A 14,163-nucleotide genomic window follows, 5' to 3' on the forward strand; every position below is an offset into this window, starting at 1 on the left:
TGTAATTTATATTTACTTAACAAGTGTAGGACAGTTTGTTTTGTGTGTAATGACTTTTGATAAGAGCAAAATGATGATTGGTATATCTGAGCGTGATGACATCTCACTCGCCGAACTGAATTGCTGTGAATGTAATTTATTTAACAATTTAAGGACAGTTTATTTTATGTGTAATTACTTTTGTATAGAGCATGATGATGATTGGTTGTGTCTGAGCATGATGACATCTCACTCGCCGAACTGAATTGCTGTGAATGTAATTTATTTAACAAGTGTAGGACAGTTTATTTTATGTGTAATCACTTTTGATTAGAGCATCATGATGATTGGTGTATCTGAGCGTGATGACATCTCACTCGCTGAACTGAATTGCTGTGAATGTAATTTATGTAACAAGTGGAGGACAGTTTGTTTTATGTGTAATTACTTTTGATTAGAGCATGATGATGATTGGTGTATCTGAGCCTGATGACATCTCACTCGCCGACTGTTTTGTGTGTAATTACTTTTGATTAGAGCATAATGATGATTGGTTGTGTCTGAGCGTGATGACATCTCACTCGCCGAACTGAATTGCTGTAAATGTAATTTATTTAACAAGTGTAGGACAGTTTATTTTGTGTGTAATTACTTTTGATTAGAGCAAAATGATGATTGGTGTATCTGAGCGTGATGACATCTCACTCGCCGACTGTTTTGTGTGTAATTACTTTTGATTAGAGCATAATGATGATTGGTTGTGTCTGAGCGTGATGACATCTCACTCGCCGAACTGAATTGCTGTGAATGTAATTTATTTAACAAGTTTAGGACAGTTTATTTTGTGTGTAATTACTTTTGATTAGAGCAAAATGATGATTGGTGTATCTGAGCGTGATGACATCTCACTCGCCGACTGTTTTGTGTGTTATTACTTTTGATTAGAGCATAATGATGATTGGTGTATCTGAGCGTGATGACATCTCATCCGCCGAACTGAATTGCTGTGAATGTAATTTATTTAACAATTTAAGGACAGTTTATGTTTTGTGTGTAATTACTTTTGATTAGAGCAAAATGATGATTGGTGTATCTGAGCGTGATGACATCTCATCCGCCGAACTGAATTGCTGTGAATGTAATTTATTTAACAATTTAAGGACAGTTTATGTTTTGTGTGTAATTACTTTTGATTAGAGCATAATGATGATTGGTGTATCTGAGCGTGATGACATCTCACTCGCCGAACTGAATTGCTGTGAATGTAATTTATTTAACAATTTAAGGACAGTTTATGTTTTGTGTGTAATTACTTTTGATTAGAGCAAAATGATGATTGGTGTATCTGAGCCTGATGACATCTCACTCGCCGACTGTTTTGTGTGTAATTACTTTTGATCAGAGCTTAATGATGATTGGTGTATCTGAGCGTGATGACATCTCACTCGCCGAACTGAATTGCTGTGAATGTAATTTAACAATTTAAGGACAGTTTATGTTTTGTGTGTAATTACTTTTGTATAAAGCATAATGATGATTGGTTGTGTCTGAGCGTGATGACATCTCACTCGCCGAACTGAATTGCTGTGAATGTAATTTATTTAACAAGTGTAGGACAGTTTATGTTTTGTGTGTAATTACTTTTGATTAGGACAAAATAATGATTGGTGTATCTGAGCGTGATGACATCTCACTCGCCGAACTGAATTGCTGTGAATGTAATTTATTAATCCGCTGCCGTGGCGGAGGGATTATAGGAATGGTCTGCGTCCGTCCGTAACAAAATCGTGTCCGGTCCATATCTCCTAAACCCCTTGAAGGATTTTCATGAAACTTGGGTCAAATGATCACCTCATCAAGACGATGTGCAGAACCCATGAGTCAGCCTTGTCGGTTCAAGGTCAAGGCCAAAGGTTTGAACCTGCCATTTTGTGTCCGCTCTATATCTCCTAAACCCCTTGAAGGAATTTTATAAAACTTGGGTCAAATGATCACCTCATCAAGACAATATGCAGAACCCATGAGTCAGCCATGCCGGCTCAAGGTCAAGGTCACAACTCAAGGTCAAAGGTTTGAGCCTTCTATTTTGTGTCCGCTCTGTATCTCTTAAACCCCTTGAAGGAATTTTATAAAACTTGGGTCAAATGATCACCTCATCAAGACGATGTGCAGAACCCATGAGTCAGTCATGCCGGCTCAAGGTCAAGGTCACAACTTAGGGTCAAAGGTTTGAACCTTCCATTTTGTGTCCGCTCTATATCTCCTAAACCCCTTGAAGGAATTTTATAAAACTTGGGTCAAACAATCACCTCATCAGAACGATGTGCAGAACAGGCCTTTTTCAGGGGGTTTTGGGAAAAAGGCCCCTGGTCATATTGGGAATTTTCAACGCGGTCAATTGTCAAATTTGGGAAAATATACTGACAAATTAAGTGAGTTTTTAATTAATATATATTAGTTTAAATTTTCAGTTTCAAATTTTACTGGTAGACAGTATCCCCTTGTGAAATTTTGAGATTTTGTTTTCAGGATTGTGTTCCAATATTGCCTAAAAATACAGTAACTCTTTATTTGTCATGCTAAAATGTTTGTTTACAGTTTGTTTTCACCAAAGTTATAACTGAAATTATCCAAAAAGTAGAATGGCAAAGTGCGTGTATTTTCGAGTGTAAAAACTGGATCGCGAAAATTTGTGACAATTGATTTTTAGCCCACCATCATCAGATGGTGGGCTATTAAAATCACTCTGCGTCCGTGGTCCGTCCGTCCGTCGTTCCGTCAGTCCGTCCGTCCGTCCGTTAACAATTTCTCGCTATCGCATCTCCTCAAAAACAACTGGGGGGATTTTGACCAAACTTTGTCAGAATGATGTATTGGTACCCTAGTTGTGTCCCCCTGAAAATCAGACTGGTTCAACAATTTATGAGTGAGTTATGGCCCTTTGTTTATTTCTATAATTTACATAGATTTATATAGGGAAAAACTTTGAAAACCTTCTTGTCCAAAACCACAGAGCCTAGGGCTTTGATATTTGGTATGAAGTATTATCTAGTGGTCCTCTACCAAGATGATTCAAATTATTTCTCTGGGGTCAAATATGGCCCCGCCCTGGGGGTCACATGGTTTATATAGACTTGTATAGAGAAAAACTTTGAAAAACCTCTTGTCCAAAACAACAGGGCCTAGGGCTTTGATATTTTGTATGTGACATCATCTAGTGGTCTTCAACTAAGATTATTCAAATTATACCCCTAGGGTCAAATATGGCCCCACCCTGGGGGTCATATGGTTTACATAGACTTACATAGGGAAAAACTTTGAAAATCTTCTTGTCAAACCACAAAGCCTAGGGCTTTGATACTTGTAATGTAGCATCATCTAGTGGTTCTCTACCAAGTTTGTTCAAATTATCCCCCTAGGGTCAAATATGGCCCCGCCCCGGGGGTCACATGGTTCATATAGACTTATTTAGGGAAAAGCTTTTAAAATCTTCTTGTCAGTAACTACAACATTCAAATTTGGACATGTATATTTTTGAGTGGCAAGATGAACCTTGACATGAGTTGACCTTGATTTTGACCTAGTGACCTACTTTCACATTTCTGTAGCTACAGCCTTCAAATTTGGACCACTTGCATAGTTTTGTGCACTTGAAAAAACTTTGACCTTCTGATGACCCTTTCGCTAGCCAATCAGAGCTTAACTATCAATAGGTCGTTTTCAGATCCTATGCGTAGTCAGATTGTACCTGAGCTTGATGACGGCTCGCTTGTCAAGGGTTTATTCATCAGTTAAAGCTGTCGTATTTACTGGTCTCTGAGACTTGTTTATCTGTCACTCAAATGATGAAAATATTTCCATAAATTGCTTCAAGGAACTATTTTTTCTTCCATTATAAATGAAAGAAGTTCAAGAAACCTTTAGTATCTTATTCCTATAATCGCCATGTACCTTCCTATAGGCTCTAATGACCTCACTAGGTTTTGAATGAACCTACACTATAATTAATTGTCAATGCCAAATGATGACGGATTCGAATCCATAGTTCAGCACTATGATGACGAGCAATATCACTCACCGAACTGATTGCATTATTATTACAACAGTTACTAAAACTGGATCCTCTGTACTACACAGTATATACATCTTTATTACAATTTGTTTGTTATTTATTGCAGAATCGTCCGATGATGATTTGGAAGATTTGGCTATTGGTCCCGCAGCTTCAGATTCAGAGGTATGTTCAATTGTTGTTACATTTGTAACCGAATTACAGTAGTTTGATAGGTATTTGAGATCCTGCTTTAATAACCTTTACCCTGCTAAATTTCTATAATGAACTTGTCCATCTTTCAATTTGGACAGTACCATTAACTGTTAAAAGGGGTGCTTACCAAAAGGATACTGACAGAACAAGTTTTATGGCTGTTCAGGATTTTGTGTAATGTATGATTTACAGACAATGAAAATGTTTGGTTATTTATGAATTTGGTCAATCTAGAAGAGTAAAATAACCTGAAGTTATATACCATGACTGTCTGTTGAAACATCATCAAGTAAAAATAGTAAATTATGATATCTATTTATTGAAAGCCTTTGATAGAAAGTCTTTAGAAATGCACATTTTCTTCAAAGCTTTGTATATTTTAGGAGAACTGGGAGGATTTTTCTGACGAGGAATCAGACATGGATACACAGGATGAAATAAACGGCAAAGGATGACAGAGCTTAAATGTATGGCCATTGCTGAACATACAAAATGGCAGTTTGCCACATTAAGCTCTTCAAAGCTACTAAGATCAGCTGTAGATGTAAAATGTGACAAATTTCTCACTGCAAATACCCCCTGAAAAGTTTCATCCTACTTCAGTAAAGTGCTAAGACTTGCTTGATTGGAAATACATAAGCTAGTAGTGAGAAGATGATCTCCAAGATACTCTATAAAGTGGTCAACGATGAGCTCGAGTTTTAGAGGGAAAATGTGTTCGTTTTGTCAATGGACAATGAATTTTGTTTGATAAGAAGTTTGTGAAGAAATACGCTTGTTGTGTTAATAGTAATATTATATTTTTAGGATTTTATTGCATTGTTGTTATACGCAGCTTTTTAAAAGACTGGAAAAAAGCCTCAAGAAAGAACTTAGCTGTGATAGTATGGAATTATCTCTTCAGAAAGTTCGAGTATGATGTTTGGATTGTGCATGTAAGTGATTTAATTGGTGCAGATATATAGGTATTACATACACATTTGAACAGGGTTAGGTTCATATTTGAAGGGCATTTTTTTCTGTTAACTTTGTTAAACTGTCATCTTGTGTTTCATCTGAAGAGAGAAATGTTGAACAGCCTAAGGTTTCAGGGCCCGACAAATTCGTTGAAAGCTAGTGTCTTGGTGGATTAGCTTCTTAGAATTTGCCTTTTAAGGTAGTTCTGCACGTTTGGATCGAAATTATTTCTACAATGTAGAATTTGATTAAACTCTGATTTTTCAAAACTTCAGAATATACCTAGAAAATTAAGTAAATAAAAAAGATAGCGTCGTGTGCTTGATTTTTTGCTGCACTGATTTGAAAAATAGGGACCTCACGCAATATTTCATAATGGGAGTCTATGGGAAAATCATAATTTTCATAACATTTTCGCGAATAGAAAATTTTCTACAAAGTAGATTTTGATGAAACGTCTCACAGTTGTAAGTAAAGGCATGGCCTATAATTTGATGAAATAAAATGTATAGGTCCATGTGCTAATTTTTGAGATCTTTGACCATGATTAAAGTAAACCGGACATTTCGCTCTAATTTTAAGACATTATTTTGAATTATTTAACATGTGATATGTTTTAATATCATATTTTGACTTTAGAAATATGGCAACAGTGCCATTGTAATAAATTAACTCGCAGATTGTGATTAATTCATAAAATGATCTTCATTTCCATACGCCGAATCCAGTCTTTATTCTACGTTTTCCGGAAAAATGACGTTACGTCATCACTTCCGGTTTATCAAACGTGCAGAACTACCTTAAACTGTATTACTCAAAAAGCTGGTGAAAATGGTACACATAATGGAAAAATCACAATTTTGATAGCATTTTTGTGAATAGAAATTTTTCAGCATACTTTCATGGTTACATTGGAAATGTTTTGCAATGATATTTCAAGTGAATTTAAAGGAATTATTTCAACATTTTTGTTGTGTTTGTTGCTGATTTTATAAATGTTCACACATGTTGACATTTATATGCAGATTTCTTCTCTGTATGCCGGGTCCAGGCTTTATTTAATAAATGACAGTATGCCATGACCTTGTTTATCTGATGTGCAGAGCTACCATCAGTAGAATTCCACTTCACCCACACTGGATTCCTACATTGTTTTCAAGCGAATTTGTTGAGCCCTGTGTACATTAGTCACTGGTTTACATGATAAAGGAAAGATGTTTTTCAGTGAATTACTGGAATATTAAAGTGAAATGTATCTGGTATGAAAGAAACTATAAAATAGATCAGTAAAAATATCTGCATTGATAAACAGTATGTATTTAATAAATTTTAAGTTAAGGACTTCCTATGACAATAAAATCATCTCATGAATTGTGTCACCAAATAATTGTTTTGTTTATCCCAAAATTGTTACGTCATATATTCATGTTTGTATATATGTACAGATTTTATTGTACTGAAAATGAATAATGCCAAGCATCAGTACTAAAGCATAAATAAAACTAATACTAAAGTGTGTTTTTATTTATAATAAATCCAAAAATATTGATATGTCAGCTTCCAGTTCTGATTATGGAGGAACACCTCTACCCTTGCCATTACTTCAGTTAAAGAAAGGCACCTATGTAGAACTTTGTTCTGAAAGAGTAACCCTTAAGTAAGGTTCAAAGTAATGAAGAACAAGTGATACGAAATTTGCAACAATAGCAACAATAATAAAACTATTCATCTATGAATGAAAATAAAAGGCTATTTGCTCTGGTAAACATTTTCTCCCAAAGAATATATGTTCAGAACAACAATCAGTAAGCTCTCTTTGCATGCTTGTCTAACCTATACTGTGTTGGTGCGCCGTAAAACCCAAATAAACTTTCTTACACCTGCAAGTGAATAATTAATCTGCTCGCATCATGGAACAGTGAAGAATATGAGGATCTTTCACTGGTTGCACTTTAATTCCTTGCCTACTAGTGGGTAGAGACAAGGTTGTCTTCGAATAGATCTTCATAAAAATTGTTCAGAATGTTCATTTTGATGATATCTAGGTCAAGTTCGAAAGTGGGTCACATGTCATCAAAAAGTAGGTCAGTAGGTCAAATAATGAAAAAACCTTTTGACCTCTCTAGAGGTCATATTTTTTATGGGATCTGTATGAAAGTTGGTCTGAATGTTTATCTTGATGATATATAGGTCAGGTTTGACACTGGGTCAACTGCGATCAAAAACTAGGTCAGTAGGTCTTAAAATCGAAAAACCTTGTGACCTCTCTAGAGGCCATACCCTTGAATGGATCTTCATGAAAATTGGTCAGAATGTTCACCTTGGTGATATCTAGGTCAAGTTTGAAACTGGGTCACGTGCCATCAAAAACTAGGTCAGTAGGTCAAACAATAAAAAAACCTTGTGACCTCTCTAGAGGCCATACTTTTCATGGGATCTGTATGAAAGTTGGTCTGAATGTTCATCTTGATGATATCAAGGTCAAGTTTGAAACTGGGTCAACTGCGGTCAAAAACTAGGTCATTAGGTCTAAAATTTGAAAAATCTTTTGACCTCTCTAGAGGCCATATTTTTCAATGGATCTTCATGAAAATTAATCAGAATTTTTATCTTGATGATATGTAGGTCAAGCTCAAAACTGGGTCACATGAGCTCAAAAACTAGGTCACTTTGTCAAATAATAGACAAGAGGACCATGATGGTCCTGAATCGCTCACCTGTCCCAACATGACCCAGTTTTGAACTGAGTATGACGTTGTTTTTTTTCTATTATTTGACATAGTGACCTAGTTTTTGAGCTCATGTGACCCAGTTTTGAATCTGACCTAGATATCATCAAGATGAACATTCAGACCAACTTTCATACAGATCCCATGAAAAATATGGCCTCTAGAGAGGTCACAACGTTTTTTTCATTATTTGACCTGCTGACCTAGTTATTGATGGCATGTGACCCAGTTTCAAACCTGACCTAGATATCATCAAGGTGAACATTGTGACCAACTTTCATGAAGATCTATTCGAAAGTATGGCCTCTAGAGAGGTCACAAGGTTTTTCTATTTTTAGACCTAATGACCTAGTTTTTGACCGCAGCTGACCCAGTTTCGAAACTGACCTAGATATCATCAAGATGAACATTCAGACCAACTTTCATAAAGATCCCATGAAAAATATGGCCTCTAGAGAGGTCACAAGGTTTTTCTATTATTTGACCTACTGACCTAGTTTTTGAAGGCATGTGACCCAGTTTCGAACTTGACCTAGATATCATCAAGGTGAACATTCTGACCAATTTTCATGAAGATCTTATGAAAAATATGGCTTCTAGAGAGGTCACAAGGCTTTTCTATTTTTAGACCTACTGACCTAGTTTTTAATCACAGTTGACCCAGTTTGGAACTTGGCCTAGATATCATCAAGATGAACATTCAGACCAACCTTCATACAGATCCCATAAAAAATATGGCCTGTAGAGAGGTCACAAGGTTTTTTCATTATTTGACCTATTGACCTAGTTATTGACGGCACGTGAACCAGTTTCGAACTTGACCTAGATATCATCAAGGTGAACATTCTGACCAATTTTCATGAAGATCCATTCAAAAGTATGACCTCTAGAGAGGTCACAAGGTTTTTCTATTTTTAGACCTAATGACCTAGTTTTTGACCGCAGCTGACCAAGTTTCGAACTTTATCTAGATATCATCAAGATGAACATTCAGACCAACTTTCATACAGATCCCCTGAAAAATATGGCCTCTGGAGATGTCACAAGGTTTTTCTTTTATTTGACCTACTGACCTAGTTTTTGAAGGCACGTGACCCAGTTTCGAACTTGACCTAGATATTATCAAGGTGAACATTCTGACCAACTTTCATGAAGATCTTATGAAAAATATGGCCTCTTGAGAGGTCACAAGGTTTTTCTATTATTTGACCTACTGACCTAGTTTTTGAAGGCACGTGACCCAGTTTCGAACTTGACCTAGATATCATCAAGGTGAACATTCTGACTAATTTTCATGAAGATCTTGTGAAAAATATGGCCTCTAGAGAGGTCACAAGGTTTTTCTATTTTTAGACCTACTGACCTAGTTTTTGACCGCACGTGACCCAGTTTCGAACTTGACCTAGATATCATCAAGATGAACATTCTGACCAATTTTCATAAAGATCCCATGAAAAATGTGACCTCTAGAGAGGTCACAAGCAAAAGTTTACGGACGCACGGACGACGGACGCTGCGCGATCACAAAAGCTCACAATGTCACTTTGTGACATGTGAGCTAAAAAAACGACGTCATACTCAAAACTGGGTCATGCGGGAACAGGTGAGCGATTCAGGACCATCATGGTCCTCTTGTTATTGGGCAGTTGTGGGAGACACGCGCTTTTCTCAAAAGCATCTCTAGTTTTTGTTGTTTAAAACAGTAGTCCTCGGTTGCTCTCACACACACACAAAAAATAAATATGGGAATACGTTTTACACGTCCAGAATATTTGTGTGATGCGGTCACATAGAAGTAGAAAGAAAATTCAAGCGACGCGAGTTAAAAATTGGTAGTTGATAGAGCTATAGCCAGTTGCTAAAGCACTGGCTAAAAAATTACCTAACATGCCTTCCTGAGTAAGGCAGGTGTTTTCCCAACAATGTCTTACACAGTCAGGCATGTACCTTCAACTAGTGATGGATTCTTTTTCTCGCATATCATTATTGTATTGTACAGTCACTGATTTTTTTTCATGAAAGATGTTAGAAATAAAGTAGTTGATGTAATTTACAACACGAAAATCATCTAGTACCTCTGGTTTAAGGTGGTGAAAAAACTGGAAACTTGTGCCGGATGCAGAGTTTTAAAGGCCAAGACTATTAAAAACAAGTAAGCAGGAACCAAAACTAAATTTTGATATATATATATATAAATCCTCATAAATTACCTGGCATGCAAAAACAGGAGCTTAATATCACAGTGAAACAAGGGTGCAGAATGTCACAATATACGCCCGTCACAGCAAATTTGTTTACACTAGCACCTGTATTTACAAATGGAATTTTAATTTTCTAGTTGTTTACAATGTTGTTTTTTTTAGAAATTATTGTAATTCTTTTATTTTTCTAAGTCCACAAAAAAAATCCTTACCAGGTAGAGATACCTTAAAATACACCCAAAATTTGAAAGTAATATCAATGTTGTACCACAGAAAAGTGGTCTTGGTTTTTCCCTACGGTCAATTATAAAAAAGTTACAACGTAAGTTATTTATAGTAACAACTAAGGGAAGTTAATCTTTAAAGAGAAAAAAAAAAAAAAAAAAAAAAAAATCGAAAAAAAAAATTACAAGTCCACACAAAAATCCTTACCAGGTAGAGATAGCTCAAAATACACCTCAGAATTGGATGTAACATGCATGTTGTACTACAGAAAAGTGGTCTCGATTTTTCCCTACGACTTGTAATGAAAAAGTTACAATATAAGCTATTTATAGTAACAGCAAAGGGAAGTAATTTTAAAGAAGGGACCAGTGCATGACACTCCGTCTCATGATGGTGTACAATTGTGCCAAGTTGCATCAAAATCCCTACATGCATGAAGAAGAAATGCTCCAGACAAAGTCATTCTTGTATCTGACCTTTGACCTTTAAGTGTGACCTTGACCTTAGACCGAGGGACCTGGTTCTTGCGCATGACACTCCGTCTCATGCTGTGAACATTTGTGCCAAGTTGTATCAAAATCCCTCAATGCATGAAGAAGAAATGCTCCGGACAAAGTTTTCATTCTTGTATCCTTTGACCTCTAAGTGTGACCTTGACCTTACCCCTAGGGACCTGGTTCTTGCGCATGACACTCCGTCTCATGATGGTGAACAATTTTGCCAAGCTACATCAAAGTCCTTTCATGCATGAAGAAGATATGCTCCGGACAAAGTTTTCATTCTTGTATCCTTTGACCTCTAAGTGTGACCTTGACCTTAGACCTAGGAACCTGGTTCTTGCGCACGACACTCCCTCTCATTATGGTGAACAACTGTGCCAAGCTACATCAAAATCATTCCATGCATGAAGAAGATATGCTCCGGACAAAGTCATTCTTGAATTTTTCATTCTTGTATCCTTTGACCTCTAAGTGTGACCTTGACCTTAGACCTAGGGACCTGGTTTTTGCGCATGACACTCCGTCTCATGATGATGAACAATTGTGCCAACTTTCATCAAAATCCCTCCATACATGAAGAAGATATGCTCCGGACAAAGTCATTCTTGAATTTGACCTTTGACCTCTAAGTGTGACCTTGACCTTAGACCTAGGGACCTGGTTCTTGCGCATGACACTCCGTCTCATGATGGTGAACAACTGTGCCAAGTTTCATCAAAATCCCTCCATGCATGTAGAAGATATGCTCCGGACAAGGTCTGTGGACGCCGCCCCGCCCACCCACCCGCCCGCCCGCCCACCCAACCGCCCATCCGCCCGCCAGGGGCGTTCCCATAATACGTCCCGTTTTTCAAACGGGCGTATAAAAAGTGCAGCAACTTCAACATCACTGTCTTGTGAGATATAACTTAGTCTGACAGACCAGAGCCAAGACAGAACATACAATATAGAAATCATTGAACGCCTGAAAACTACATACAAGCTCAACATTGCATTAATGGCAAAAATGTGAGAAAAAATTCAGAGACCTTTTTATTACACAACTGTGCTAACATAAAATTATGTCTTATTTCTGAACTGGCATGAAATGGATAATCTCATGGCTTTTTATTCGCAGGTACATAGATAACAGGTTGTCATGCAGAGCTCAAAATCATATTAACTTTGAACAAGAGATCACAGAGTGATCTTGGCGCCCACCAATGTGCCATTTTTGAGTGTTCCAAATTTCAAGACTTACTGACTAGCTCAAGGTCAAATTTCATTTCCGTACACAACACTTTGCATGTGGTCCAAATTCGAAAGCTGTAGCTTGAGAAATGTGAAAGTAGGTCACTAGATCAATTTCAAGGACGAAATGTGAAAGTAGGTCACTAGGTCAAAATCTAGGTCAAATTACACTTCAGAACACAAATTTATGCATGTGGTCCAAATTTAAAGCCTGTACCTTCAAAAATGTGGAAGTAGGTCACTAGGTCAATGTCAAGGTCAAAGTTTGTTTCGGTACACAATCCTATGCATGTGGTCTAAATTTGAAGCCTGTAGCTACATAAATGTGAAAGTAGGTCACTAGGTCAATCTTAAGGTCAAAGTTCATTTTGGTACCCAAAACTATGCATGTGGTCCAAATTTGAAGGCTGTAGCTCGAGAAATGTGAAAGTAGGTCACTAGGTCAAAATCAAGGTCAAATTTTATTTCGGTACACAATCCTATGCATGTGTTCCGAATTTGAAGCCTGTACCTTCAAAAATGTGAAAGTAGGTCACTAGGTCAATGTAAAGGTCAAAGTTTGTTTCGGTACACAAAACTATACATGTGGTACAAATTTGAAGGCTGTAGCTTGAGAAATGTGAAAGTAGGTCAGTAGGTCAAAATCAAGGTAAAAATCTAATTCGGAACACAAAACTATGCATGTGGTCCAAATTTGAAGCCTGTACCTTCAAAAATGTGAAAGTAGGTCACTAGGTCAAAGTCAAGGTCAAAGTTTTTTTCAGTGCACAAAACTATGCAAGTGGTCCAAATTTGAAGGCTGTAGCTACAGAAATGTGAAAGTAGGTCACTAGGTCAAAATAAGGTCAACTCATGTCAAGGTTCATCTTGCCACTCAAAACCATACATGTGGTCCAAATTTGAATGTTGTAGGTTATTGACAAGATTTTAAAATCTTTTCCCTATATAAGTCTATATGAACCATGTGACCCCCCAGGGCGGGGCCATATTTGACCCTAGGGGGATAATTTGAACAAACTTGGTAGAGAACCACTAGATAATGCTACATTACAAATGCCAAAGCCCTAGGCTTTGTGGTTTGGACAAGAAGATTTTCAACGTTTTTCCCTATGTAAGTCTATGTAAACCATGTGACCCCTGGGGCGGAGCCATATTTGACCCTAGGGGGATAATTTGATCAATCTTAGTAGAAGACCACTAGATGATGTCATATACAAAATATCAAAGCCCTAGGCCCTGTGGTTTTGAACAAGAGGTTTTTCAAAGTTTTTCCCTATATAAGTCTATATAAACCATGTGACCCCGGGGCGGGCCATATTAGACCCCAAGGAAATATTTTGAATCATCTAGGTAGAGGACCACTAGATGATGCTTCATACCAAATATCAAAGCCCTAGGCTCTGTGGTTTTGGACAAGAAGATTTTCAAAGTTTTTCCCTATATAAATCTATGTAAATTAGAGAAATAAACAAAGGGCCATAACTTACTAAAAAATTGTTGAACCAGTCTGATTTTCAGAGGGACACAACTAGGGTACCAATACATCATTCTGACAAAGTTTGGTCAAAATCCCCCTGGTAGTTTCTGAGGAGATGCGATAACGAGAAATTGTTAACGGACGAAAGGACGGAAGGACGACGGACCACGGACGCAGAGTGATTTGAATAGCCCACCATCTGATGATGGTGGGCTAATAAACAGCACAAAAGAGTTGCCCTTCATAAGTCTGTCCGAATTTGTGTCAATATCTCGAAAAGTATCTGACCCAGAGTCGTCAAACATCACAGGATTGTTACTCAGCACAGGAAGTTGTGCACCTGGTGTTTTAATTTGGATCTCTCATAGCCAGATGCAAGTTATGGCTCTTGACTTAGTAAAAAATATGCATAAAAAGGGCCAAAGATTTCGTCACATATACTTAAAAAGTATTTGACATAGTATTATGAAACATTACAGGAATATTATTCAAGTGAAGCGATGCACCTGGTGTTTTAATTTGGATCTCACACAGCCAGACCAAAGTTATGGCCCTTCTCTAGTCAAAAATACGCATAAAAGGGCATAAAAGTTTTTGT

The 14,163-nt window shown here is 37.1% G+C and overlaps 1 protein-coding gene across 1 annotated transcript in view; it reads left to right on the forward strand.

Annotated features, from left to right (window-relative positions):
* Positions 1–6,716, forward strand: part of LOC123523945 (WD repeat-containing protein 43-like) — a 28,500-nt gene extending 21,784 nt beyond the window's left edge. Inside the window, exons 10-11 of the mRNA XM_053537142.1 lie at positions 4,158–4,216; positions 4,630–6,716. Of these exons, the coding sequence (XP_053393117.1) occupies positions 4,158–4,216; positions 4,630–4,701 (131 nt within the window). The 3' untranslated portion in view covers positions 4,702–6,716. The remainder of the gene's footprint in view (positions 1–4,157; positions 4,217–4,629) is intronic.
* Positions 6,717–14,163: the final 7,447 nt, after the last annotated feature.

The sequence above is a fragment of the Mercenaria mercenaria genome, chromosome 1 (assembly GCF_021730395.1).
Source record: "Mercenaria mercenaria strain notata chromosome 1, MADL_Memer_1, whole genome shotgun sequence".
Classification (NCBI taxonomy): Eukaryota; Metazoa; Mollusca; class Bivalvia; order Venerida; family Veneridae; genus Mercenaria; species Mercenaria mercenaria.